Here is a 25,632-nt window from a genome sequence, read left to right as displayed (position 1 = left end):
TTGGGGGGTGAGATGGAGGGGGGGGGGGAAAGGTGGAGAGCCAATGGCTGACAGTTGACACGGAGACGCCAAACCAAACCAAACCAAGCCGAGCTCTTACCGACCACGGTGCCTTGCTCGAGGAGACATGCGGGTGACCAACCCGCCATCTTGCCGTACTCGCTCACCGCCTTTACCTTCAGCGCTTCCAGGATTTGCGGGGGACACGCGGCCTTTCCCAGGACTCCAGCTGACATACTGCCGAGAAAAATCAGCCAATTACCGAGACTTCCGACAACAACCCACGCCCATCGCTCGCCCTTCCCTTCGAGAGAGGAAGTCCCAGGGCGCTGGACAGTTGGGGTGGGGTGGGGTGGGGGGGTGGGGTTTGGACCCGAGCTGGGGGTCAGGAGGGTGGAGTGGGGTTGGCCGAAGACACGGTCGAAGAGGAAGGTCTTGGGGGAAGTATCCGAAAAAGAATCAATTGGTTCCAAACACAAAATACTGCAGATGCTGGAAACCTGAAGCAAAACCAGGCGACTGCCTGCCCCGTTTCCTCCGCAAGTTGGACGGCCTTTGGTGTATCCCGTGAAGCGCTTTGAGACGCCTGGAAGACGCGATCAGGCGCTGCGCCAAACTCAAGGGTTGTTGTCGCTGTTGTGTGCCCGTAGGTGCTGTCTCCTGCTCAGCTCAAAGCCCTGGACCCAGTCAGCGCTGCCTCGGTCACCGAGGAACAGCTCGCGGTAGCCAGCGACCGACAGAAGGAGGCGCTAGAAGAGTCCCAGGGCTTGCCCGTCAAACAGGTCACCGTGCCTCTGTTTGTGGATGCAGGTCGGTCAACCCCACTTCTACCCCATCCTGCGGTAGCTCAGGGGACAGTTTGCTCGCCTCGCAAGCGAGAGGACGACCCGGGTTCGATTCCCAGGCATTAGGCGAGTTTCCTGACTCCGCACGCGCGCGCGCGCCTCTGTTTGTCAGCAGAAACCCGCTTGTTAGTCGATTGGCCGATTGCTTTTCCGGGGCTTGTAACCCCTTCAAAAAAAAAAAGAGAAAGAACACTGATTCGGTCACTTCAACCCACGGCTGTTTGTGGGGGGGGGGGGGACGTCGCCGGGCGCGATCGGCTGCCGGGTTTCGCCCGCAAAACACACACGGTCACCGCACTCTACGGCGTGTCCCGTGAAGCGCTTCGAGACGTCTCGACGACGTGATCAGGCGCCGGGTCAAATGCAGGGGTTGTTGTTGTTGTTGTTGTTATTATTAGCCCCTCACCCAGACACCAAGTCAGAGGGCAACACTAACCGTTCTCTCTCTTTCGTCCTCGTCTTCCAGGCTCGAACCACCGCTGGAGCGTGGCCTCCGTCAGCCTGTCTGTGATGCTCGGTGTGGTTCTGGGCAGCTACTGAGACGAGGGGAGGGGGCCCCCCCCCCAGGAACTCTCCCCCTCCACCTCACGCCCGCCCGCTCCACCTCACGCCCGCTCCACCTCACGCCCGCTCCACCTCACGCCCACCCTCCTCCACCTCACCTCTCCACCTCCATCAGACCCCCAACTCCCTCCGTCCTGGCTTACCCCTCCTCGGAACTTCTTGGCTGCTTAACGCACTTCTCTGATCTCTTCGCGACTCTGACAGAATAAAGCTGAAAATAAAAATCTGCACACAGTGTCCTGTCTTTCATCCATTTTAAAAACCTCCCACTGACTGGACTGCTCACCTGACTGGGGAGGTGGGTGGGGAGAGGCGGTTGCAAAGTTGGGAGAGGCTTTCCTCCGGATCAGACGTCAAAACTCACTCTCTCTCTCCCCGTCTGTGCCCTGTTCAGGTGGACGTTAAAGAACTCCCGTGGCGCTAATCGAAAAGAGAAGGGAGTCTCTCTCTCTCTCTCTCTCCCGGTATCCTGGTCGACAATTCCCTCAGATATAAATCGGTCGCTCACTTTCTGTGGCTGTTTGTGGGACGTTACCGCTGCCGAGTTTCACCCACAGTCACTATACTTTACAGTATATTACGCGAAGAGTTTTGAGACGTCTCGAAGATATGATCAGGCGCTGTATCAAATGCAAGGATTATTATTAATTCCCCACCACACACACACACACACACGGATGCCTGAGGGGCTGAGCTCAGAACGGAGACTGCCCTTCTAGATCAGTCACTCACCACAGCCGGTAAATCAGTGATACATCAGCTTTATTCTCACACGCAAATGGGGGGTGGGGTATGCACACGGTGGTGGTGGGGGGGAAAGAGAATCAATCAATGAATGTCACTTTGCTCCCCTTGTTATCTCGCACATCCAGAGTCACGTTTGAGGTCCAACCCTTTACCCCCAACAGACTTGTTCCCACTTTTAGACTCGGTGCTCCCCCTCCCCAGTCCCCAGGGGAGGGAACAGAGTGGCGTGGGGGGGTTCAGGACTCAGGGTGTGCCCCATCCCCTCCCCCGAGGGCTGACGCCCCTCCTTGCCTCAGCAGCCATTGCTTATATCTCCGCAGTTTCAACCTCTCAAAGTTCGTCACTGACATCGGGACCCGCACGGTTTCAATCCCGTTCACCTGCGTGAGACGGAAAACCAGGCGTCAGGAACCCGGGGAAGGGACGGTCAGGAGCAACAACAACAACAACAACAACACGTGACGTTTACACGGCGCCTTTTACGTCGGGAGGATGTCCCAAGGCCCTGGACAGTCAGGGGTTTGGACCCGAGCTGGGGTTTGGGATCAGAAGGGGGTGGAGGGGAGGGTGACCGAAGACGCGGTCGAAGAGGAGGGTCTTGAGACAGGTCTTGAAGGAGGCCGGGGAGGGAGCGAGGGAGGCGGGGGGACTGTGGGATGCAGTTCCAGAGGGGGGTGGGGTGGGGCGGGGCAGAGAGGCTGAAGGCCCACCCGCCAATGGTGAGGAGGGCGAAGCGGAGGGACTGTGGGAAGGGAGCTGGGCTGGGAGGGGGACGTGAATTCAGGCCGGAGCCCGCTGAGCGGAGGGAGCGGGCAGGTTGGTAGGAGGTCACAGAGGTAGGGTGGGGGAGCGAGGCGGTGGGCGGGAGGGCTTTGAAGGCGAGGATCTTGAACTGTACCCTCGGGGGGGGGGGGGGTGGGGAGCCAGTGGAGCCGGGCGAGGACGATGGGGGATGATGGGGTCGCGCAGCAGAGAATCTGGGAACGGAAATGGGTGCGATACTCACTGTGACGTCACACCAGCTCTCGCACCAGGTGGTGATGGGCTGGTCTGGCAGAGTCACGGCTTGGGGGGGCACAAATACACCAAGCTGTGGGGCGGGGGGAAGAAAGGCATTGAAGTGACACAAAGCACTACAGCACAGAAGCACCCTAGGCCATTTCGCCCAACCGGTTGGTGCCAGGGTTTATACCCCACACCCCTATTCAGCCCGTGGCTCAGTCGTTCTCTCTCTCTCTCTTTCTCTCTCGCCTCCGAGTCAGGAGGTTGTGGGTTTGAGCCCCCACCCCTCCCTCCACCCACACACACACGTCGGGGTCTCTGAGCTCACAGTCCAGGCTGACGCTCGAAGGAGAGAGCGAGAGAGAACACCGCATTGTCAGAGATGCCATGAAACCCAGTTCCTCTGTATCCAATGCGAGGATTATCAATAATAATTATGAATATAATCACTGACCTCGATCTGGAAGTGGCGAGAGATGATTTCTGGGGTCAGCTCCCATTTCACATTGTTCTTCATCCGGACTGTCAGGTGCGATTTCCTCAGGAACTCCACAACCTGACCATCGTCAAGAGGGACACAAGAGATCACTGGTTAATCCATCACCTGACTCCCCCAAGTCTCTAACCATCTCCCTCTCACACCCGATCGATTCCACCTCTGGGCCTCACTCTCCCAGCCCTCGGTTAGTAACATCTCCCGATCTCCCTTCCAACCCCTCAGGATTGAACTGTAAGGCTCTGTCCCCTCTGTCCCCATATTCCACATACTGAAGGTCTCACCTCCTCTCCACTGTGGGTCTGGATCCTATCCTCTGGAGCTCCCTCTTGGAAACACTGCAGAACACAACAGATAGAGGTTACAGGCAGACCAGTCACTTGGGGCAGGGAATCCTCCCACTCAGCTCCTGTTAACCCTGCAAGCCAGACAGCGCTCTCAATGACAAGCTACGTGGGGTTAGCTGGTTAGACTCCAGCAGTTACCCCAACGCGCACTCTGGGCGTCCCACAAGCCTTGGCTCTCCAGAGAGATGGAGGATTCCATTCCAGCAATCTATCTCTGGGATTTACACGTGGAGTCCCGTAGCTCAGTGGTTCGAGCACTTGCCTCGCAAGCGAGAGGACCCGGATTCGGGCGAAAAGTTGGGCAGGTTTCCTTACTCCACACGCCACTGTTTACCAGCAGTAAGTAGGAACCCAGTAGTTAGTCGATTGGCTTTTCCGGGGGTAATAATTCCTTCAGAAATAATAATAATAAATTGGTCACTTAATCCATGACTGTTTCTGGGATTGGCTGCCGCATTTCGCCCAGAAAACACATAATCACTACACTTTATAGTGTATCCTGTGAAGCGCTTTGAGACGTCTCGAAGGCGCTGTAGCAAACGCGAGGGTTATTGTTATGTGTTGGTGGGATGAATGGAAATCTAGGCTTGGTTTGGAGACTCTTTAAGCATGGTGATGGGTTTCCGCGTGTGTCAGACACCCCCCAAAAAATATTACAGGTAAATTAACCCTCCTCCCCTCATGATTGGGCCACATTCTGTCTCGTTGGGACACCGTTTTGGGGGCAGGAGCTAACTATCACACCACATACCGCATGGCAGACCCTCCAGCCATCATACAAACAGAGAGAGAGAGGGAGGAGAGACATAGAGACAGAGAGTGAGAGAGACAGACCTTACGCTCGTCCTCAAAGAGGAGCTTGTTCTCTGGGGAAGCGTAGACGGCAAGGCCCTGGGGAAGGAGCTTATTCCGACCCAATGATCTCTTCACGAACACAACATCACCGCGACTTCCCAGCCCTGCAACAGGAGAAGATACAACACCTCCCAAATCAATCAGAGGTCAGGCCATGGCTCACTCCCCCACACCCACTGCCCCCTTGCCTTGCCTCTTTCCAAGACCCTCCTTTTCGACCATGCCTTCGGTCACCCTCCTACCCCTACCCTCCCCGCCCGCCACCGCTCCTGAGCGTGGAGTCCTGCAGCTCAGTGGTTAGAGCACTCGCCTCGCAAGCGAGAGGATCCGAGTTCGATTCCCGGCAGGGTGAAACCTTGGGCAAGTTTCCTCACACCACACGCCTGATAATAATCCCTGCAGGAAAGAATAATAAATTGGTCACTTCAATCCACGACTGTTTGTGGGACGCTGCTGTGCGCAACTGGCTGCTGCCTTTCGCCCACAAATGTACAGTCGGGTCACTTCGCAGTGTATTCTGTGAAGCGCTTTGAGTCGTCCAGGAGATATGATAAGGTGCTGTATCAAATGGAAGGATTATTATTATTATTATATCCCAACCACCAGCTCGGGTGCAGATCCCTGACTGTCCAGCGCCTTGGGACGTCCTCCCGACGTGAAAGGCGCTGTGTAAGTGTCAAGTGTTGTTGCTGGTTTATACGTCCCGCATTAAACTTGAGAGGCCCTGCGTGCATGCACGCAGCCCAGGCCTTTCCAGCGTCCGTGGGTAAGGGGGGGCATTTTATTGCGTCCCCCTTTAGCTGGTTGAAATGCTGGGAGCAATGAAGCTGTATCAAACGTACAATACAGTACAAAATGTAGTCTCAAAGGGAACACATACTGTTCACGTTCTGGGTGAGGATTAGTTCCAACGGCTCCTTGGTCTGATGCTTTGTGTCCTCCACCAGCTTATAGATGCGGTGTCTGCGCGGGTGTAGCCGAGCGGGTTGGCCTTCCTTCGGCAGTGGCACCTTCCACCAGCGCTCCACAATCACCGTGTTCTGCGAGCACAAACACGCCTCAGACATGCCAGTCCACAGAAACGACAACGCCAGTACGATCTACACTGGAGAATGGGTAAGTGGAGTCCTGTAGCTCAGTGGTTAGAGCGCTCGCCTCGCAAGCGAGAGACCCGGGTTCGATTCCCAGGCGGGACAGGACGGGGCAGGGCGAAACGTTGGGCAGGTTTCCTTACCCCACACGCCTCTGTTTACCAGCAGTCAGGAGGAACCCGCTTGTTAAGCGATTGGCCGATTGCTTTCCTGGGTGGGGGGGGAGGGGGGGTGTAATAATCCCTTCAAAAAAAAATCATCAATTGGTCACTCAATCCACGGCTGCTGCGTTTTGCCCACAAGACACACAGTCGCTACGCTTTACAGTGTAAGCCTGTGAAGCGCTTTGAGACGATTATAACCCTGGCATTTGGTACGGGTGCCTTTCACGTCAGGTCTCAGAGCCACTATATGCAGGGTTACACTGTGAGGTGTAGTGACTGTGCTTTTTGCGGGCGAAACGCAGCAGCCGATTTGCGCACAGCGACGTCCCCGCAAACAGTCACGAACCTTCCTCTTCGGCCGTGCTTACGGGGGCATCTTCCCCCCACCAGCTGGGAGTCAGGCTCCGCCATTGTAAAGCGCTCTGAGGCGCTACTCGGCCTCGAATTCAAGATCCTCATCCTCACCTACGAGGCCATTCACGGCCTCGCTCCCTCCTCCCTCTCCGACCTACTATCCTCCCACGTACCCCCCCGTACCCTCCGTTCCTCGGGCTCCGGTCTGCTCCGCACCCCCCGCCCCAACCGCCCGACCATCGGTGGCCTTCAGCCTCTCAGCCCCGAGGCTCTGGAACTCCATCCCCAGTGCCTTCGCCGCTTCCTCCCTTTCCTCCTTCAGGGCCGTGTCTCAAGGCCTTTCTCTTTGACCTTCAGCCTTCAGCTCCGCTCTCGACTCTCTACCCCTCCTCGCTCCCTCCCTCCCCTCCCCTCACCCTGACCATTTCCCCCCTCCTCACCCCCTCCCTCCCCTCCCCTCACCCTGACCATCTCCCCCCTCCTCGCTCCCTCCCTCCCTCCCCTCACCCTGACCATCTCCCCCTCCTCGCTCCCTCCCTTCCCTCCCCTCACCCTGACCATCTCCCCCCTCCTCACCCCCTCCCTCCCCTCCCCTCACCCTGACCATCTCCCCCCTCCTCGCCCCCTCCCCTCCCCTCCCCTCCCCTGACCATTCCCCCCCACTGCTCAGGTCCAGCGCTTTGGGACGTCCTCCCGACGTGAAAGGCGCTCTGTAAATCGAATCTTGTTGTTGTTGTTGTTTGTTGTTGTTCTTGTTGTTGGCGCTGCATCAGTGCACGTTTTGTGTTGTCCAAACAAACGGAAACGTTTGTGCAATTAACGGAACGTTTATAAACCCACAAGAAACGGGAACGTTCCCCCAGTAAAAAGGGTCCCTCCAAGTGACGTTCGAGGCCTCACTCACCAGCCTGGAGTTGGCGCTGAACCCGCGGCTCAGCGCCCGGAGACCGGGGACGAGGCCTCTGAAGGACGCCGCCATTTTCCCTGCCGGCCCGCCCGCGACTCCCCGCCAGGAAGGACCCCGTCGCCCCGGCAACGGCAGGACGCCGGCCGTGGTGTGACGCGGCGCGGGGGGGGGGCTGCCCGGCCAGCGCCTGCGCACAAAAACTGACGCCCCCTTTTGTCATCGGCTTTTTTTTGGCAGCAATTCTGCATTGATATTGTCGTAGTTTTTACAGCCGAACGCAGTCACTTGTTTCTGGTGAGTGGTCTCACCCCCCACACCCGCTCCGCCGCCCTCCATTTTGCCCCCAAACAGAAGTCCCGGTCAGTAGCTCCGTCGTTGAAAGAGCGCTCGCCTCCCCCCCCGGGGCAGGGCACGGCGAAACGTTGGGGCAGGTTTCCTTGCTCCGCGCGCGGGCGCGGGGGGCGCGGGGGGCGCGGGGGGCGCGGGCGCACGCCTGCTTTGAGTCGGGGACCCGGTCGTTAAGTCGACTGGCGGACTTTCCTCCGGGGGTGATAATCTCTTTTCATCAAACGTAACGACACGGTCACTCAATCCCCGCGGCTGTTTGCGGGGAGGTCGCTGGGCGCGACACCCGGTCACTACACTTTACCGTCAAGCGCTTTGAGACGTCTCGAAGACGGGATGAGGCGCTGCGTCGAACGCAGAAGGATTATTGTCGCAGAGGAAGACACCAAAGAGCGGAGGCCTCAGTTCACTGCCAGTTAGGATTTTATTGCACAGTTAAAATCGCTGTCGCCGACACAAGAGGTGGGGAGAGAGGAGGGTATAATTTTTTTTTGGGGGGGTGGGGGGTGTTAAGAGAGAATTGTTTCCGTTTTTGACACCCCCCCCCCCCCCCCTCCAACCATTCTTCAACCCGCTGACACTTGTGTCCATCATAGGGTAAACCATGTGCTCTTTGTGGCTCAAATGGGTTGGTCGGTGGCTGGAAAATAGGGTAGAGGGTTGCTCAATGCTCTCTCTCGCTGCGCCCCCCCCCCCACCAAACACCACCCCACCCCTCTCCGTCTCGCTCCCTCCCCCCCTCTCCCTCTCTCTGAAGGACAGTTCGATGGCTGTGCCTCTCCGGCAGTTTAGTTTTTTTTTATATAACTTTTCCAAAAACACATCCAGCATTGGGGATGGTGGTGGTGGGGGGGGGGGCGAGGGGATTGGGGGCAAAGCTGTTGGTTCTGTAAGAGGTCTCCTAGCTCAGGGTGTGCGAGTGGGCCTTGTGTGATGAGGGGCACCCGCATCAGGAGGCACAAGTCTCTCCGTGCACCCGGGTTCGCATATATGCTGTACGCGCGGCCCAACAGGCGTCCTCGTTTGCACGTGGCGCCTGTTACGGCTGCGCTTACGCGAGGCAATGACCCTCCTGTCCTGCCGCCCGACAAGAGAAGGATCCGCCTGGCCCAGGCCCAGGCCCAGACCCAGACCCAGACCCAGACCCACCCCCGCCTCCCCTCCCCCTCCCCCCTTCCTCCGCGCGCCCGAGGCCAAAAATCCGAATCGAAGGCTTTTAATTGCAAGAAGAAGAGAAAAAAAAATAAACGAACGCTTAACACCGTTCCTTCCGTTGATGCAAAATTTACATTCAAGCCACTTTCCGTGGAGAGTTGAACCCTTGGGCTGGCTGCCTGCAACACGGAGAGTAATGATTAATCGTCGGCCACGCGTTTCGAGAATCACAGCGAAGCTGAACACGCTTGCGTTTGATGTCGCGCCTCATCACTTCACTTCGTCGAGGCGTCTCCAAGCGCTTCCCAGGGCATACTGTTACGTGCGGCGACTGTGTGTTTTGTGGGCAAGGCGCGGCGGCGGCCGACTTGCGCAGGGCGACGTCCCTCAAGCGGCCGTGGAGTGAGCGGCTGGTTTTTAACCGGCGGGATTGTTGGCCAGGACACCGGTGGGGGGGGGGAGAGAGAGAGAGAAACGGGCTTCTCTTTTCCAATAGCGCTGCGGGAGATCTTTAACGTCCGCCCGAACGGGCACAGAAAAGGCCTCGGTTTAACATCTCACGTCTCCGACAATGCACTGTTCCCCCCGCCGCTGCACTGGAGCGCTGGCTTACGCCGTGCAGCTTGAACCCACACCTTCTGACTGCGATGGCCCAGCGGATAAACTCCCCGTTGGAGGGGTTCCCCCAGCCCCCACTACTCCCTCTCCCACCCCCTCCCCCACCAAGAGGAGACTTGGAGCCTTACCTGTCAGTGAAGGCTGTTCAGCCACCACGTCACGCCCGTCACATGCAATCATCCTGCATTGGATGCACCCCGCCACTGCAGGGAATGGAGCCCTCTGTAACAAAGCAACAGAGAAGCGGGGAGTGAGGGCGAGAGGCACACGTACACACACACACGCGCGCACGCGCGCGAGCGTACACACACACGCGCACACAGGGCTATCGGGATGTGCCATGACCAAAGTGCATCAAGAAGGATTCAGACAGAGAGGATGGAGGAGGTGAATTGCAAAGCATCACAACCAGTGCCTTACCCGTCACCATTAACCACTGTTTCCTTACCCCGGTGACGGTCGCACCCACACAGGTGCTCCCCACCACCTCCTCTCACCTGAACGGCTGCTGCTCCGATCGCCGTCCCCGCTGAGCGGCGGGCTACGTGTGCCAGCGCTCGTCAGAGCCTCGGCCTCCTCCTCTTCCTCCTCCCCCCCTTTGTGCCCAGAGGAAACAGCCAAATAGCCAAAGACGCTGTCTGACGCAGACGTCTGGTCACAGGCCGCGAGGGCAGACACGGAGCCACACGACTGGCTCGGGAAACTGTCAGACACAGAAGTCTGTCCCAGGACAGTGATATCGAATAAGAACCGAACTGGGTCGTGGCTGGAACTGTCTTCCGGCTCAGGCACGGTGCTCTGGAGAAGCTTGTATGTGGTGTTGACGTCCCTTGTCAGCCTCCTCGGCCCATCACCAGACCTGAAGCTCCGCAGATCTAGAAGCAGGTGAGGTGGTGAGCAGGGAAACAAGGCACCAGGTCTGTGCCCATGGAGCCAGGACATCACTTGGCAACCAGGATAAAGAGTAGCTTCACTTCACATCGTCACTGTGTCTCTAACCCTGACCTGGGAGTGTGGACACAGTGTAGAGGAGCTTTACTGTGTCTCTAACCCTGACCTGGGGAGTGTGGACGGACGCACAGTGTAGAGGAGCTTTACTGTGTCTCTAACCCTGACCTGGGAGTGTGGACACACAGTGTAGAGGAGCTTTACTGTGTCTCTAACCCTGACCTGGGAGTGTGGACACACAGTGTAGAGGAGCTTTACTGTGTCTCTAACCCTGACCTGGGAGTGTGGACACACAGTGTAGAGGAGCTTTACTGTGTCTCTAACCCTGACCTGGGAGTGTGGACACACAGTGTAGAGGGAGCGTTACCGTGTCTCTAACCCTGACCTGGGAGTGGAGAGGGAGCGTTACTGTGTCTCTAACCCTGACCTGGGAGTGTGAACGCACAGTGTAGAGGGAGCGTTACCGTGTCTCTAACCTGCGCTGTTAGACCTGGGAGCACTTACCAGAGGCAGCGTGCATGGATGTAGAGGGATTGTTCTCTGCGCTTCCCGTTGAACACGTTTCAGATGATGAGTCTCTGCGGACATCATTTTGTCGCAATGCATTCTGTTGAAAAGCAAGTTTTAACCCCGGTTTGCACTGATCACACACCCCACATACATGAATCACTCTCTCCCTGTGAACACCCCCCCCCCCCCACCACCCAGCCACCTCTCACATTCTCTCCTCACCCCAAACTTCCCTGCCACCCCCTTCTTCCGACCGCCGCCCACCCACCCCCCCCATCAGAGGCCCTGGATCAGGAGTTACCATCAGGGTTGTGGTGGGGTTCAGGGTGTCTGGGTTCAGGAGGGAGCCAATGCGGGCACAGCGCATGGCATGTCCCAGGCAGATTAACTCCTCGGCAATGTCCACAGTCTGCTGCAAGACAAGACAAGGGAGTGAGTGCTTTGTGTGTGTCACCATGTGTGTGTGTTACTGTGTGTTTGTGTCACTGTGTATGTGTGTGTGTGTGTGTGTGTGTGCGTGTGTGTCTGCGAGCGTGTCAGGAGACAGCGCACTCCGTGTGGGAAAGACACACACACGCACAGAGCGAGCGTGTCGAGAGAGAGAGTGGGAAAGACACGCGCGCGCGCACACGCACACACAGACACACGCGCGCGCGCGGGCACACAGGGTGCCGTGCTCTCCCACCTTCTCGCTGCTCTTGTCAAACAGCTGAATGTGTGGCCGGGTGATTCCGCCGCTCTCCTCGTAGCTGCAGATCTTTGCCAGAAGGATCTTCCAGTGAGCGCAATGCGTCAGGCGATCAAATTCGTTCAGCGCCTCCTCTGTCCATCGGCGTCCTGTAAGCAGGCCCCCGGGGAGCTGTTAACACGCACCCTCAGGCTTCCCTGTACACAGCACCTCTGCGCGCGCGCACACACACACACACACACACACACACACACACACACACACACACCGCTCATCACATACACACAACACACTCGTCAGGTACGCACGCGCACACACACACACACACACCACACACGCACACGAATAAAACAACACAAATGCCGTTGTATGGTGCCTTTCACGCCGGAAGGACGTCCCAAGGCACTCACTACGCCCCTTCCCTCCTCTCGCCACGTGGCCACATACGCACGCTCCCTCAGGCCTCTCCGTACACAGCACGTGTCAGTACACACACACACACACACACACACACACAACACCCCCTCCCTTCCCACCTTCTGTCACATACCAGCCCCCCCCCCCTCCATCACACCAACACCCCCTTCCCGCGCGCTTACACCTACTCACACTCAGTGTCACACTCACCAATGGGTTGCACTCGGTCGAGGCTACACTCGATGGCCTGAAACGGGAGGCTCAGGAAATCGCTCCTGAAAAACAGGAGGGGAATAAAATGCAACAAGCCCCTGATAACTCCACCCTGATGTAGCTTGTCATTATAATAATAATAATAATAATAATAATAATAATAATAATCCTTGCATTTGATGCAGCGCCTTCTCACGTCGTCGAGACCCCTCAAAGCGCTTCACGGAGCATACGGTAACGTGAATTGACCGTATATCATTATCACTCAATCCGCGACTTGGTGGGACGTCGCCGGGCGCAATCGGCTGCGTGTGTCCCGTGGAGCGCCTTGAGACGTCTCGAAGACGGGATAAGGGCGCTGTGTCGAACGCACGGATTATTATTATTATATTATCACGCGAGTCAGGGTATTCCAACTGGCAGCCCCCGATAAGGTATAATAAACCTCACGTTGGATACAGCGCCAAACTGCGTGCTTTGCAGCCGTGACTGATATCTGGGCGATTGTCGGTGAGGGGCGCTGTGTAAACACAAGTTGTTGTTACGGTGGTGGGGGGGGGGGGGGGGGAGGACAAGAAAAGGGCTGTGATTCTCCTCTGCTCCAGGGAACACTCCTCACCCTCACCCCTGCCCCTACCCACTGAGATACTGACCTCAGGGCCTGCAGCCTGTTGACTGGCACCTCCCCGTTGTCTCCGTAGTCCACGTAGTAGAGGTCGGCGCTGCCGTTTGGCAGGAAGTCGAGGACGCGGGCACGATACCAGCAGCCGTCGTCCTGAAAGGGAGCAGCCACGATATCGCCCACCCTGGCAGACACCCGCTCCTCCTGCGCCCAGCGGGTACACACACAGGGTTACACCAGGCCAGCACCGCGCACGGGTGATGGGGAGAGAGAGAGAGAGAGAGAGAGAGAGCAGGGAATGGGGTTAGAGTCGAGAGCTCCAGTGGGAAGCTCGGAGCGACGTATCTGTGCTGTAACCTCCCTGCTTCTCCCCTCCACTCACATGTTTGCAGCCACTGTAATAACGCATCATCTCGTCCGTCAGGTTGTCCAGCTGCAAACACCTGGTGCCCAGGATCTGAATCCAGAAGCGGTTCGGGTTCTCAGAAGCTGACACGTAAACCTCCAGATACTCGTCAACCAAGAAGCCAAAGTCCGGGCTCGGGACTGTGGAAACGAGAGCAGAAATCGCATTGTAGGAGTCCCTGTAGCTCAGTGGCGAGAGCGCTCGCCTGGCAAGCGAGAGGACACACTCTCCACACGCACACAAACACACACACACACGCACACACACACACGCACACGTAAGTAGGAACCCGCTTGTTAGTCGATTGGCGGATCACTTTTCCGGGGGTAATAATCCCTTCTAAAATAATAATAATTTGGTCACTCAATCCGCGGCTGTTTGTGGGACACGGCTTTGCGGAATTGGCTGCCGCGTTTCGTCCCCAAAGTACAGTAACTGCGCTTCACAGTATATTCTGCGAAGCGCTTTCGAGATAACGCGAAGACGCGATCAGGCGCTGAACCAAACGGAAGGATTATTATTCCTATTATTCACCTCATATAACTCTGTCTGTGTGCTTGTGGTTGTGCAAGCGCTCGGGGCAGAGAGAGAGAGAGAGAGAGAGAGAGAGCGAGCGAGAGAGAGGTGTGTTCGTGTGCACGCACGCACGTGCGACAGACAGAGGCACCGAGGGAAGACAGACGGAGAGACGATGGTTCCTTACTCTCGAATTTTGCCACCTGGCTGGAGTCACTGGTGCAGGCGTGATCCGGGTTGGCATCGGTGTTGACGGGCAGTGCCCCGTGCCCGCTCAGGCACTCTGGCCCCTCGCTGTTGCCGTCAGGCGAGAGCCTTTTGCAGACCGGGTGCTTGCGATGGCGGCGGGTGGCCGCTGAGCTGGCCAGCTTCAGCCGAAACTGCTCCTCCTCCTTCACCGTGTCCAGAATCAGGGCCTGGGAAACAGAGCCAGGGAAGGGTGAGTCAGGTAATAATAATAATAATAATAATAATAATAATAATCCTTGCATTTGATATAGCGCTTTTCACGTCTTCTGGACATCTCATGATACACTGTTGTGTGTAGTGACTGTATATTTGTGGGCAAAACCCGGCAGCCGATTGCGCCCACAAACAGTCGTGGATTGAGTGACGGTATTTTTTTTGGAGGGATTATTTTGCCCGGAAAAGCGATCAATCAGTCAATCAGCTAACGACCGAGTTCCTACTTACTGCGTGTGCGTGTGCGTGTGTGCGTGTGCGTGTGTGCGTGGCGTAAGGAAACTTGCCCAGGATTTCACCCGGGTCCTCTCGCTTGCCAGGCGAGCGCTCTTAACCGCTGGAGCCACAGGGCTCCACGCAAGGGCGGGTAACTGGACTTGAGGTACAGATCCGCCATGATCTTATAAAATGGCGGAACAGGCTCGAGGGGCTGAATGGCCTCGTCCCGTTTCTGTCTTTCTGAATGCATTGCCTTCGGCGCGCTGAGAGACTCGCACCTTTGCTGTGGCGACCTCTTCCTGGGTGCCCGTGATTTTGATCAGTCTCCTGGCGTCCAGGTTGGGCTCCGCCCGTTCTCTCTCGCACAGGATCTTGGCTCCCGAGTTGCGGCTGATAGTGCGGATATTCTCCCCGCCGCGGCCTGCCGGGAGATGGCGATCAACAGCTGTTGCGTTTGCCCGGCGCCCCTCGCGCCCCGGAGTGCTCGATAGTGATGGAGCGCGACGCTGAGCCGGTGGGAGAGGGAATGGAGCAGCTAATTGCAATCAATCTCGAGGAAAGAGGGATATTACTACAATTAACACAGATCGATGCACGTTAACAAGACTCCCTACCTCTCCGACCTACTTACCCGCCCAACCCACCACCCGCTGCCTTCCGCTCAACTGGCTCTGGCCTTCTGCCCGTCCCTCGTGCCCTCCATTCCACCATGGGCGGCCGTGCTTTCAGCCACGCCGCCCTGAAGCACGGTCATTCACTCCCTCCGCCTCGACCCACGTCCCGTCCATCTTCAGGTCGCGCCTGAAGACCTTCCTATTCGACTGTGCCTACGGTCACCTCCCCCCCGCCACTGTCAAGCGCTCTGGTACGCTGTCCCGCGCGAGGGGCGCTGTGTAAATGCGAGTTGTTGTCGTTGCCGTACCTATGATACGGCCCACGGCTGCCTGGGGGACGAACAGCTCCTCGGTGACCTGGACTTTGGTGGCCAGCAGCTGGTGAATGGCCACCCCGGCCCGGCACACCTGCACCGGAGTGCCGGTGATGGTCACGATCCGCTCAGGCCTCATCGCATCCTCCACATCTTCGACGTCGTCCACCTCGATCCGAGCCCCCGTATCCCGTCTGAGCTGCACCAACACAGCGACAGACAAGATCAGCGACAGGCTGTTTGTATGTGTGTGTGTGTGTGTGTGTGTGTGTGTATGTGCGCGTTTGTGCTGGTGGGGGAGATGACGTATCTATTCACAGGGTTACCGGTGGGGGTGTATGCACGCACCCTTGCCTGGGTGTACGTGCGTGTGAAGCTGGTGAGAATGTTGAACACGCTGCCTGGATCAGTGATAGCGTGGGTTAGAGACACGGTAAAGCTCTCTCTACACTGTGCGTCCACTCCCAGGTCAGGGTTAGAGACACGGTAAAGCTCTCTCTACACTGTGTGTCCACACTCCCAGGTCAGGGTTAGAGACACAGTAACGCTCCCTCTACACTGTGTGTCCACACTCCCAGGTCAGGGTTACAGACACAGTAACGCTCCCTCTACACTGTGGTCCACACTCCCAGGTCAGGGTTAGAGACACAGTAACGCTCCCTCTACACTGTGGTCCACACTCCCAGGTCAGGGTTAGAGACACAGTAAAGCTCCTCTACACTGTGCGTCCACACTCCCAGGTCAGGGTTAGAGACACAGTAAAGCTCCTCTACACTGTGGTCCACACTCCCAGGTCAGGGTTAGAGACACAGTAACGCTCCTCTACACTGTGGTCCACACTCCCAGGTCAGGGTTAGAGACACAGTAACGCTCCCTCTACACTGTGGTCCACACTCCCAGCCTGTTAAGGATCTTGAGGCCCGGATGAGTCACAAGGTTTACGAGCCGGGTGCTGAGCCTGACTGACCTGTTTGATGGTGGAGCCCTGGCGTCCGATAATGGCCTTGATGACCTCGCGAGGGACTCGCATGTCCATCGAGATTGGATCCTCCCCAACGAGCAGGCACTCCTCATCTGGGGCACAAAGCAGAGACAGCGTTATCCGGGTGTGGCAGATCCAGGCTCCATCCACCGGGGACTGAGGCCTGGTGTAAGCAGTCCCAGGATTCTGGGTTGCTTGAGTTGACCAAAGGATTGATTGACTGAAGAAGACTGGAGACTTACGGACCTGTTTACTTCAGGAAAAGCTGACCAGAGACACAAATGCTTGAAAGCCAAGGACAAGTGGAAGCATGTTTACGGAAGAAAATTCTCTTCGAAATCATTGTGGGACAAAGACTTGTTTTGAAACAAGCTGTTGGAACCTTGATAAAAGTTTGTCCTTGGTTTGCGGCTGGTGTTTCTAAAAACACGCTGAACAGACTGGCGTGTGCGACCAAAAAGGGGTAAAAAAAATCAGAGATTTTTGTGGTTATGTCGGAGCGGAATGAAGCAGCTTAATCGCAATCAGTCTCGAGGAAATATGGCTGTGCAATCAACGTGGATCGATACACGTTAACAAGTCGATTCCTCCATCAAAGCCACTGTATTGATCCGATCGACTCATTGCAGTGAACTTTACTAACCCACTGTTGAAAGGTTTAACTTTAAGGTGCATTTCTTTTCTAATTTGCATCAATAAAAGTATCAACTGATTGAAGAATTTGTGTTGGTCTTTGAATTTCATTAAACCTAACGGTGGGGACGTTCAACAACTGCATCTGAGGAACGATCTGATCGAAGTATTGAGAATTACGAAGGGGCTCGACACAATTATCAATGAGCAACAACCTTCTCCCTCCCCACTCCCCCCACCCCCCCCCAACCCACCCAACCGTGAGTGATAAATCACGTAAGGATTATTATTTTATCGTAGATGGGGAGGATTGGGGTTCTGCTCTCTGGGGGAAATGTCTGCTTACCTCGGCTCTCCCAGTACTTCTTGTACAGTACATAGATTGCGACAGCACTTGCTGAGACCCCGATAGCGAGCGCCACTCTCTGAGTTACTGTAAGACCCCTCAAGGGGTTTCCAGAAGTCATCCTTTCCCCAAAATAGCGACTGGCAGGATTCTGGTTAACAAAAGACACAGGAGACACCCAACAACAACAACAAATAACAACACATCACATTTACATCGCGCCTTTCACATCAGGAGGACGTGCCAAGGGGCTGGACAGTCAGGGATCTGGCCCTGAGCTGGTGGTTGGGATCAGGAGGGGTAGGAGGGTGACCGAAGGCGCGGTTGAAGAGGAAGGTCTTGAGACGGGTCTTGAAGGAGGCAAGGGAGGGAGCGAGGCGAAGGGACTGTGGGATGGCATTCCAGAGGGTGGCGGCAGAGAGGCTGAGGACCCGCCTGCCAATGGTGGGGCGGGCACGGCAGGGGACGTGAAGCAGTCCAAAGCCCGCTGAGCGGAGGGAGCGGACAGGTTGGTACGGGGTTAGGAGGTCGCAGAGGTAGGGAGGAGCAAGGCTGTGGAGGGCTTTGAAGGTGAAGGGACAACTGGAGATCTACTCCAAGACAATCTTGGAGGCCAAGGACAACCCCGGGCTCCTCTTCTTCATCACCAACCAGCTCCTCTGCTCACCCCCTCATGCCTTGCCCATCCTCTCCTCCAACGCCAACTGCGAGGAGATGCTGGACTTCCAACTTCGAACCTGTCTCCCCCTCTCTCACCACCACCGTAACCCACGTGAAACCGACCACCTGCTCCCTAGACTCCATCCCTACCCCTCTCTTTACCTCCCAGTTCCACCTCCATGGCCCCCGTCCCCCGCCTCGCCCGCTCCACCACTGGCTGGCAGGCGGGCCTTCAGCCACTCTGAGCCACCCCGAGACGACATGGAGGGGGGCAATCAAGTGATTGAGGGAATGGAAAGACTGGACTACGAGGAGCAACTAAGTAAATTGGACATGTTCACGCAGGAAAAGTGAATAGTTAATCCGTGGAACAAGCTCCCTAGGGAGGTGGTTGAAGCAGGAAGTGTTGATCCTTTCAAACACAGTTTTCTTTTAGGAAATAACCTTGTGGGATAGAGAACATAGGCAGTTCATGTGTGGGACATACGTGCATGTGACCGCCAGGAAGGTGGAAGGCGAACTAGATGGACCTTGGTTTTTTTCATCTAGCATTTCCTATGTTCTTCAGACACTCTTCTCTTCGACCGTGCCTTCGGTCACCCCCGTTTCCCCCTCCCCCCGCCCTCCCACACCCCGATGCCCAGCTCGGGTCCAAAGCACTAATTGTCCAGTGCCTTGGGACGTCCTCCCGACGTGAAAGGCGCTGTGTAAATGTCATTTTGGAGTGGTTGTTGTCGAGTTAAAGGGACAATGTGGATTAAAGAGCATGGTAGGAGAGTGGCGACTGAACAACAACAACTTGCATTTTATACAGCGCCCTTTTTGTGGGTAGCATCAGGGAGCACTGAACTAACAAGAGGTAGTTTTCTTAAGAATATTTGTGAAAGCAATGGCAGCTTGCATTTATACAGCACCCTTTGCTCCGCGGCAGTGTCTCACAGCGCTGCAGCAGAGGGAGGTGGGGGGGGGGGGGCTTGCAGAGAGGGGGGCTCCGGAGAGGAGACTGAGAGTGGGGGTTGGAGCAGGCGGGCCTGAGCCTGCAAAGCAAGGAAGGGAGAGCGAGCGAGGTTACTCTGGGAGGCGTGGGAGAGTCGGCTCGGGGTCCTGAGCAGCTGCCTTGAATGAAGATTGAACATGATAAGGTGGCGACTTACTGACTTACTCAGAATCAACCCAGTCACTCCTGCCCTCAGCGTAACACGAGCTCGGAGTGGGGTTATTTTTAGACGTACTGCCAGCCTCCTGCGCCCTTGGTGAATTGTCTGATAATTCCAGGACCGTTAGCCACACAGGCCTCTCTGCACTGTCCACCTGGCTGCTGCTGCCGGTTGTTCTGGAACACCGTGCCCGGCTTGTGTCTCTCGGGATGTGCCTTTCAAGTTCCTGTTCCTGTGTCCACCCCCTCCCTCTGTGAATCCCTGAATGCCGCTCACATTGGACTAATCATGCTTTGCATCCTCCCTCTCGAGATACAGAGACAAGCATCCTTTCTCTCCCTCTCCAACCGTGTCTCCCACTCACTCAGCCGTCTGTCTCTTTCTGTCACTCCCTCCCATCTGTCAGTTTGTTTCAGTCTGTTCCTCCCTTTCTCTCTCCTCCCAGGCACCCATCCTCCCCCATTTACCTGTCTGCCTGTTTCTGTCACTCTCCCCATCTGTCTGCCTGTTTCTCTCCCTCTGGCCGCCCCTCCCCCACCCCCCCAACCGTCTGTCTCTGATTTAACTGCCCGCCTCTGTCTGTTCCTCTCTCTCCATTTAAAAGAAGGCAGAGAGGGAAGGCACGGAAACGAAAGAATCATTTCGCAAGAAGAGTTGCAGAGGCCCTGACAGGTGAGACTCGCAAGAAAATAAAGCCAGATCGTGTTCTCAGTGTGGTCGGTTGACACGAGGAGAGGGTTGAGAAAACCGCTACCCTCTGGAAATCCATCCCACAGTCCCTCTGCCTCGCCCACTCCCTTGCCTCCTTCAAGACCCTCCTCTTCGACTGCGCCTTCGATCACCCTCCTACTCCCACCCTGATCCCAACCACCAGCCCGGGTGCGGATCCCTGACTGTCCAGCGCCTTGGGACGTCCTCCTGACGTGAAAGGCGCTGTGTAAATGTCATTTGTTGTTGTTGTTGTTCTGTCCACTCCTCAGTCAGACAACAGTCTAATGCCCTCTAATGAATTTTACCTGTGTTGCTCGTTCTCTCGCTCTAAGGCCCTGCTGCGTCGTTCAATGCCATCCAAAGGTCCTGGTTCACCCGACGTCCCTCCACTGGGAGCGAGGGAACTCTGCAGTGAGCGAGAGATGAAGATGCAGAGCAAATGAAATATTTAAACACAAGAACCATGATTCATCCCAGGCTGCGGGAGGAGAGTAAAGAGAGGAATAATAATAATAATAATAATCCTTGCATTTGATATAGCGCTTTTCACGTCGGGAGGACGTCCCAAAGCGCTTCACAGAACACACTGTAAAGTGAATTGACTGTATATTTGTGGGCGAACGCGGCGGCCGATTGCGCACAGCAATGGCCCACAAACAGTCGTGGATTGAAAATGACCAATTTAATTATTGTTTTTGGGTTTGGAGGGATTATTATTAGGCTCTGTGTGGAGTAAGGAAGTTGGGAATGAGAGAGAAAGAGAGAGGGCGGGGGAGGCAGAAAGAAGAGAAGATATAGGAAGAGAAAAGAGAGAGACACAATAACAACAACATGTATTTATAGAGTGTTCTTCACGCAGGGTACAAAGAAGAGTGAAGAGAGAGGAAGAAGAGTGAGAGAGAGAAAAATGAGAGGGAGGGAGAGAAAAGAGAAGACAGAGTCTTCTCGTGGGAGGGTGCGGGGGTGGGAGCGGGCCTCCATTTTGGATCACACCTGTTCAGGTGGACGTTAAAGATCCCGTGGCGCTATTCCACGAGAGAAGGGAGTTTCTCTCTCTCCCCCGGTGTCCTGGCCAGCAATCCCCCAAATAAAATTGATCACTCCCTCCACGACCGTTTGTGGGACGCTGCTGTGCGCAATTGGCTCACCACAAAATGCAGTCGCTGTACAGCGTATCCTGCGAAGCGCTTTGAAACGTCCAAACGACGCGATGAGGCGCTACGTCAAATGCAAGGACTATTATTATAATGTGAACGAATGTATTCATTATACCCCTTGCCTCCTTCAAGGCTTGCCTCAAGACTTTCCTCTTTGATCACATTCACGTTGCCCAGACTGGAGAGGAGAGATATTTGTTGGGTCAGGGTATCACGGGATCCGGGGCAAAGGTGGGTAACTGGAGCTGAGGTACAGATCAGCCGTGATCTTGTAGAATGGCGGAACAGGCGCGAGGGGGTGAATGTTCCTCTGTCTCTATGGTAGTGCTTTTGGCACTACATAAATGCAATTTGCTGTTGTTGTGATTGAAAAGGCGCAGAGCGGGGAGGTGAGGGTGTGAGGGGCTTGGGGTGGGGGGTGAGGGTGTGAGGGGGCTTGGGGTGGGGGGGTGAGGGTGTGAGGGGCTTGGGGTGGGTGGGTGAGGGTGTGAGGGGGCTTGGGGTGGGGGGTGAGGGTGTGAGGGGCTTGGGGTGGGGGGTGAGGGTGTGAGGGGGCTTGGGGTGGGGGGGTGAGGTGTGAGGGGGCTTGGGGTGGGGGGTGAGGGTGTGAGGGGGCTTGGGGTGGGGGTGAGGGTGTGAGGGGGCTTGGGGTGGGGGGGTGAGGGTGTGAGGGGGCCTGGGGTGGGGGGTGAGGGTGTGAGGGGGCCTGGGGTGGGGGGTGAGGGTGTGAGGGGGCCTGGGGTGGGGGGGTGAGGGTGTGAGGGGCTTGGGGTGGGGGGTGAGGGTGTGAGGGGGCCTGGGGTGGGGGGTGAGGGGGGGGGGTGTGAGGGGGCCTGGGGTGGGGGGGTGAGGGTGTGAGGGGGCCTGGGTGGGGGGTGAGGTGTGAGGGGGCCTGGGGTGGGGGGTGAGGGGGGGGGGGGTGTGAGGGTGAGGGTGTGTGAGGGTGTGAGAGGGGAGTGTGAGTGTGTGAGTGAGGGGGTGTGTGTGCGGGTGTGAGGGGGGAGTGTGAGTGTGTGAGTGAGGGGGTGTGTGTGAGGGTGTGAGGGGGGAGTGTGAGTGTGTTTGAGTGTGTGTGTGTGAGGGGGGAGTGTGAGTGTGTGTGAGGGGGGAGTGTGAGTGTGTGTGAGGGGGGAGTGTGAGTGTGAGGGGGGAGTGTGAGTGTGTGTGAGGGGGAATGAGTGTGAGTGTGTGTGTGAGTGAGTGTGAGGGGAATGAGTGTGAGTGTGTGAGTGAGTGAGTGTGAGGGGAATGAGTGTGTGTGTGAGTGTGTGAGTGAGTGAGTGAGTGAGTGTGAGGGGAATGAGTGTGTGTGTGTGTGAGTGTGTGAGTGAGTGAGTGTGAGGGGAATGAGTGTGTGTGTGAGTGAATGTGTGAGTGAGTGAGTGTGAGGGGAATGAGTGTGAGTGTGTGAGTGAGTGAGTGTGAGGGGAATGAGTGTGTGTGTGAGTGAGTGTGAGGGGAATGAGTGTGAGTGTGTGAGTGAGTGAGTGAGTGTGAGGGGAATGAGTGTGAGTGTGTGTGTGAGTGTGAGGGGGTGAGTGTGAGTTTGTGAGTGAGTGTGATGGTTTGAGTGTGAGTGTGTGAGTGTGTGTGTGTGTGTGAGTGAGTGTGTGTGAGGGGAATGAGTGTGTGTGTGAGTGAGTGTGAGGGGAATGAGTGTGAGTGTGTGCGTGAGTGAGTGAGTGTGAGGGGAATGAGTGTGAGTGTGTGTGTGAGTGTGAGGGGAATGAGTGTGAGTGTGTGAGTGAGTGTGAGGGGAATGAGTGTGAGTGTGTGAGTGTGTGTGTGTGTGTGAGTGAGTGAGTGTGAGGGGAATGAGTGTGTGAGTGTGTGAGTGAGTGAGTGAGTGTGAGGGGAATGAGTGTGTGTGTGAGTGTGTGAGTGAGTGAGTGAGTGTGAGGGGAATGAGTGTGTGTGTGAGTGTGTGAGTGAGTGAGTGAGTGAGTGTGAGGGGAATGAGTGTGTGTGTGAGTGTGTGAGTGAGTGAGTGAGTGTGAGGGGAATGAGTGAGTGTGTGAGTGAGTGAGTGAGTGTGAGGGAAATGAGTGTGAGTGTGTGAGTGTGTGAGTGAGTGAGTGAGTGTGAGGGAATGAGTGTGTGTGTGAGTGTGTGAGTGAGTGAGTGAGTGAGTGTGAGGGGAATGAGTGTGTGTGTGAGTGTGTGAGTGAGTGAGTGAGTGTGAGGGGAATGAGTGTGTGAGTGTGTGAGTGAGTGAGTGTGTGTGTGAGTGAGTGAGTGAGTGAGTGTGAGGGGAATGAGTGTGAGGCGGTGGCAGCCATTAAAGAACCTTCTGTCCCTCAGGCGACAACTCGACGACCCGAGGCGCCCGCGGCCTTTATTGGGCTCCTCGTTCTCTCCCCACCTCCCCCTCTCCCATTCCTCTCCCCCTCTGTACTGTCTCCCCGAGCTCGGGCGCCATTTACAACCCCGTTGTACCTTTCCCCCTTCACTTCTTCCTCGAACGCGGCCTTCGACCCAACCGTCCGCTCCGAACGGCTCCTTCCCGCCCTTTTCCCGCTCCTGTCAATCAGCGCCTGCCCCGCCCCCCCTTCACACGTCAATCACCGCCTCCTCGGCTTCCCATACGTCGTTCGCCGCCTCGCCTCCGCCCACCCGTACGTCAATCACCGCCGCCCCCGCCCCTTTACACGTCAATCACCGCCGCCTCCGCCCCCTTCACACGTCAATCACCGCCGCCTCCGCCCCTTCACACGTCAATCACCGCCTCCCCCGCCCCCTTTCAAGTCAATCACCGCCTCCCCCGCCCCTTCACACGTCAATCCCGCCTCCCCCGTCCCTTCACACGTCAATCACCGCCTCCCCGTCCCTTCACACGTCAATCACCGCCGCCCCGCCCCTTCACACGTCAATCACCGCCTCCCCGCCCCCTTGCATGTCAATCACCGCCTCCCCCGCCCCTTCACACGTCAATCACCGCCTCCCCCGCCCCATTACACGTCAATCACCGCCTCCCCCGCCCCCTTTACACGTCAATCACCGTCTCCCCCGCCCCTTTACACGTCAATCACCGTCTCCCCCGCCCCTTCACACGTCAATCACCGCCTCCCCGCCCCCTTGCATGTCAATCACCGCCTCCCCGCCCTTCACACGTCAATCACCGCCTCCCCCGCCCCATTACACGTCAATCACCGCCTCCCCGCCCCCTTTACACGTCAATCACCGTCTCCCCCGCCCCCTTGCATGTCAATCACCGCCTCCCCCGCCCCATTACACGTCAATCACCGCCTCCCCCGCCCCCTTTACACGTCAATCACCGTCTCCCCCGCCCCCTTGCATGTCAATCACCGTCTCCCCCGCCCCTTCACACGTCAATCACCGCCTCCCCCGCCCCATTACACGTCAATCACCGCCTCCCCCGCCCCTTTACACGTCAATCACCGTCTCCCCCGCCCCTTTACACGTCAATCACCGTCTCCCCCGCCCCCTTGCATGTCAATCCTCTGCCAACAGCCAATGAGCATCCGCGGAGTCACGTAGCCCGGGAGGAGAGAGAAAGGGCGGAGAAGGGGATGGAGACCCGAGCGACTGTCAAGTGGAGTGACTGAGAGTGACAGAGTGGCGGCCATTTTCGATGGCAACCAGGTCCCGCGCAACAGTCACGACTGATGAGAGCCCAACGGGAGCAGAGAGCCCTGCAGCGTGAGGAGGGAACCGAGCCAGTTGAAGCGGAGTCAGAATTCCGTGAAGGAATTTGGTGAGAGTGGGAATTCGGTGCAGAAGGGGAAGGCGGAGCAGATGAGGAATGTTTTTTTCTCTGTTTCCCTCATATAACAAAGTATTAGGGAGGGAGAAGTGTTTACAAATGGTGCAGGAGAGGAGTCCCAGAGACATCTATACAGACCGGAGGGGCTCCACCCAAACAAAAGGGGGGTGGAGCTGTTGACAGTTTAGTTAGGGAGGGTTTCCAACCAGGCACAGGGTTGGGTGTGTTGGGTGTAAGAGAACACTCGAAACCGATTAGGGAAAACCTTAAGGTGCACTCTGGTGAAACGGGTCTTACTCCCAACGGTTGGTGAAAAAGAAAGAAAAAGTGCTTATGAGGTAAATGGGAAAGGCAAAAAAACGACGGAGCGGCGCTTGAATAATGCAAGAAGTCTGACAAACAAGACATGATCTGGAAGGACTTGTAGGGGGTGAGGGATTGGACATCATTAGCATCACTGGGACATGGTTGAGTGATTCCAATCGATGGGATAAACATCTGGAAGGTTATGAGCTGTTCAGGAGGGACTGTATTGGGAGAAGAGGAGGTGGTGTGGCGCTGGATATCAGCTCCATTATCGAGATGCAAGTGAGAAAGGATATAAAAAAGGAAAGAGCAAATAATAATAATAATAATCCTCGCATTTGATATAGCGCTGTTCACGTCGGGAGGACGTCCCAAAGCGCTTCACAGAACACACTGTAAAGTGAATTGACTGTATATTTGTGGGCGAATGCAGAATCACTTTGGGTAGAATTAAAAAATGGTAACAGAGGTAAACTATTCCTGGGGGGGGTTTGCTATCGACCCCCAAGCCAGGGTGAAAGCCACGGTCTGGAACTG

The 25,632-nt window shown here is 56.4% G+C and overlaps 2 protein-coding genes across 4 annotated transcripts; both read right to left on the bottom strand.

Moving 5' to 3' along the window:
* Positions 1–2,154: 2,154 nt before the first annotated feature.
* On the bottom strand, positions 2,155–7,494 carry mrpl9 (mitochondrial ribosomal protein L9). The gene is made up of 7 exons (XM_042346517.1): positions 7,370–7,494; positions 5,737–5,896; positions 4,836–4,960; positions 3,939–3,992; positions 3,613–3,714; positions 3,163–3,246; positions 2,155–2,536 (listed from the first exon to the last, which is right to left on the bottom strand). The coding sequence occupies exons 1-7, from the start codon at positions 7,442–7,444 to the stop codon at positions 2,393–2,395; spliced, it is 744 nt and encodes a 247-aa protein (XP_042202451.1). The 5' UTR covers positions 7,445–7,494; the 3' UTR covers positions 2,155–2,392.
* A 1,391-nt stretch (positions 7,495–8,885) lies between these two features.
* tdrkh (tudor and KH domain containing) lies at positions 8,886–23,606 on the bottom strand. 3 transcript variants are annotated; one of them, XM_042346518.1, is made up of 16 exons: positions 23,502–23,606; positions 20,214–20,314; positions 17,381–17,531; positions 16,387–16,493; positions 15,414–15,618; positions 14,770–14,912; positions 13,998–14,226; positions 13,271–13,434; positions 12,920–13,092; positions 12,264–12,328; positions 11,634–11,785; positions 11,250–11,360; positions 10,943–11,045; positions 9,988–10,365; positions 9,619–9,712; positions 8,886–9,051 (listed from the first exon to the last, which is right to left on the bottom strand). In XM_042346518.1, exons 3-15 carry the CDS (start codon positions 17,499–17,501, stop codon positions 9,657–9,659), a joined length of 2,007 nt encoding a protein of 668 aa, XP_042202452.1. In that variant the 5' UTR covers positions 17,502–17,531; positions 20,214–20,314; positions 23,502–23,606; the 3' UTR covers positions 8,886–9,051; positions 9,619–9,656. The 3 variants fall into 3 exon arrangements, with proteins under 3 accessions (XP_042202452.1, XP_042202454.1, XP_042202453.1); XM_042346520.1 differs by lacking the exon at positions 9,988–10,365; XM_042346519.1 differs by lacking the exons at positions 20,214–20,314; positions 23,502–23,606 and adding an exon at positions 19,203–19,992.
* Between the last annotated feature and the right edge of the window lie 2,026 nt (positions 23,607–25,632).

Source organism: Callorhinchus milii, unplaced genomic scaffold (genome assembly GCF_018977255.1).
Source record: "Callorhinchus milii isolate IMCB2004 unplaced genomic scaffold, IMCB_Cmil_1.0 Scaffold937, whole genome shotgun sequence".
NCBI classification, from domain to species: domain Eukaryota; kingdom Metazoa; phylum Chordata; class Chondrichthyes; order Chimaeriformes; family Callorhinchidae; genus Callorhinchus; species Callorhinchus milii.
This window is presented reverse-complemented; position numbering and strand designations above follow the sequence as displayed.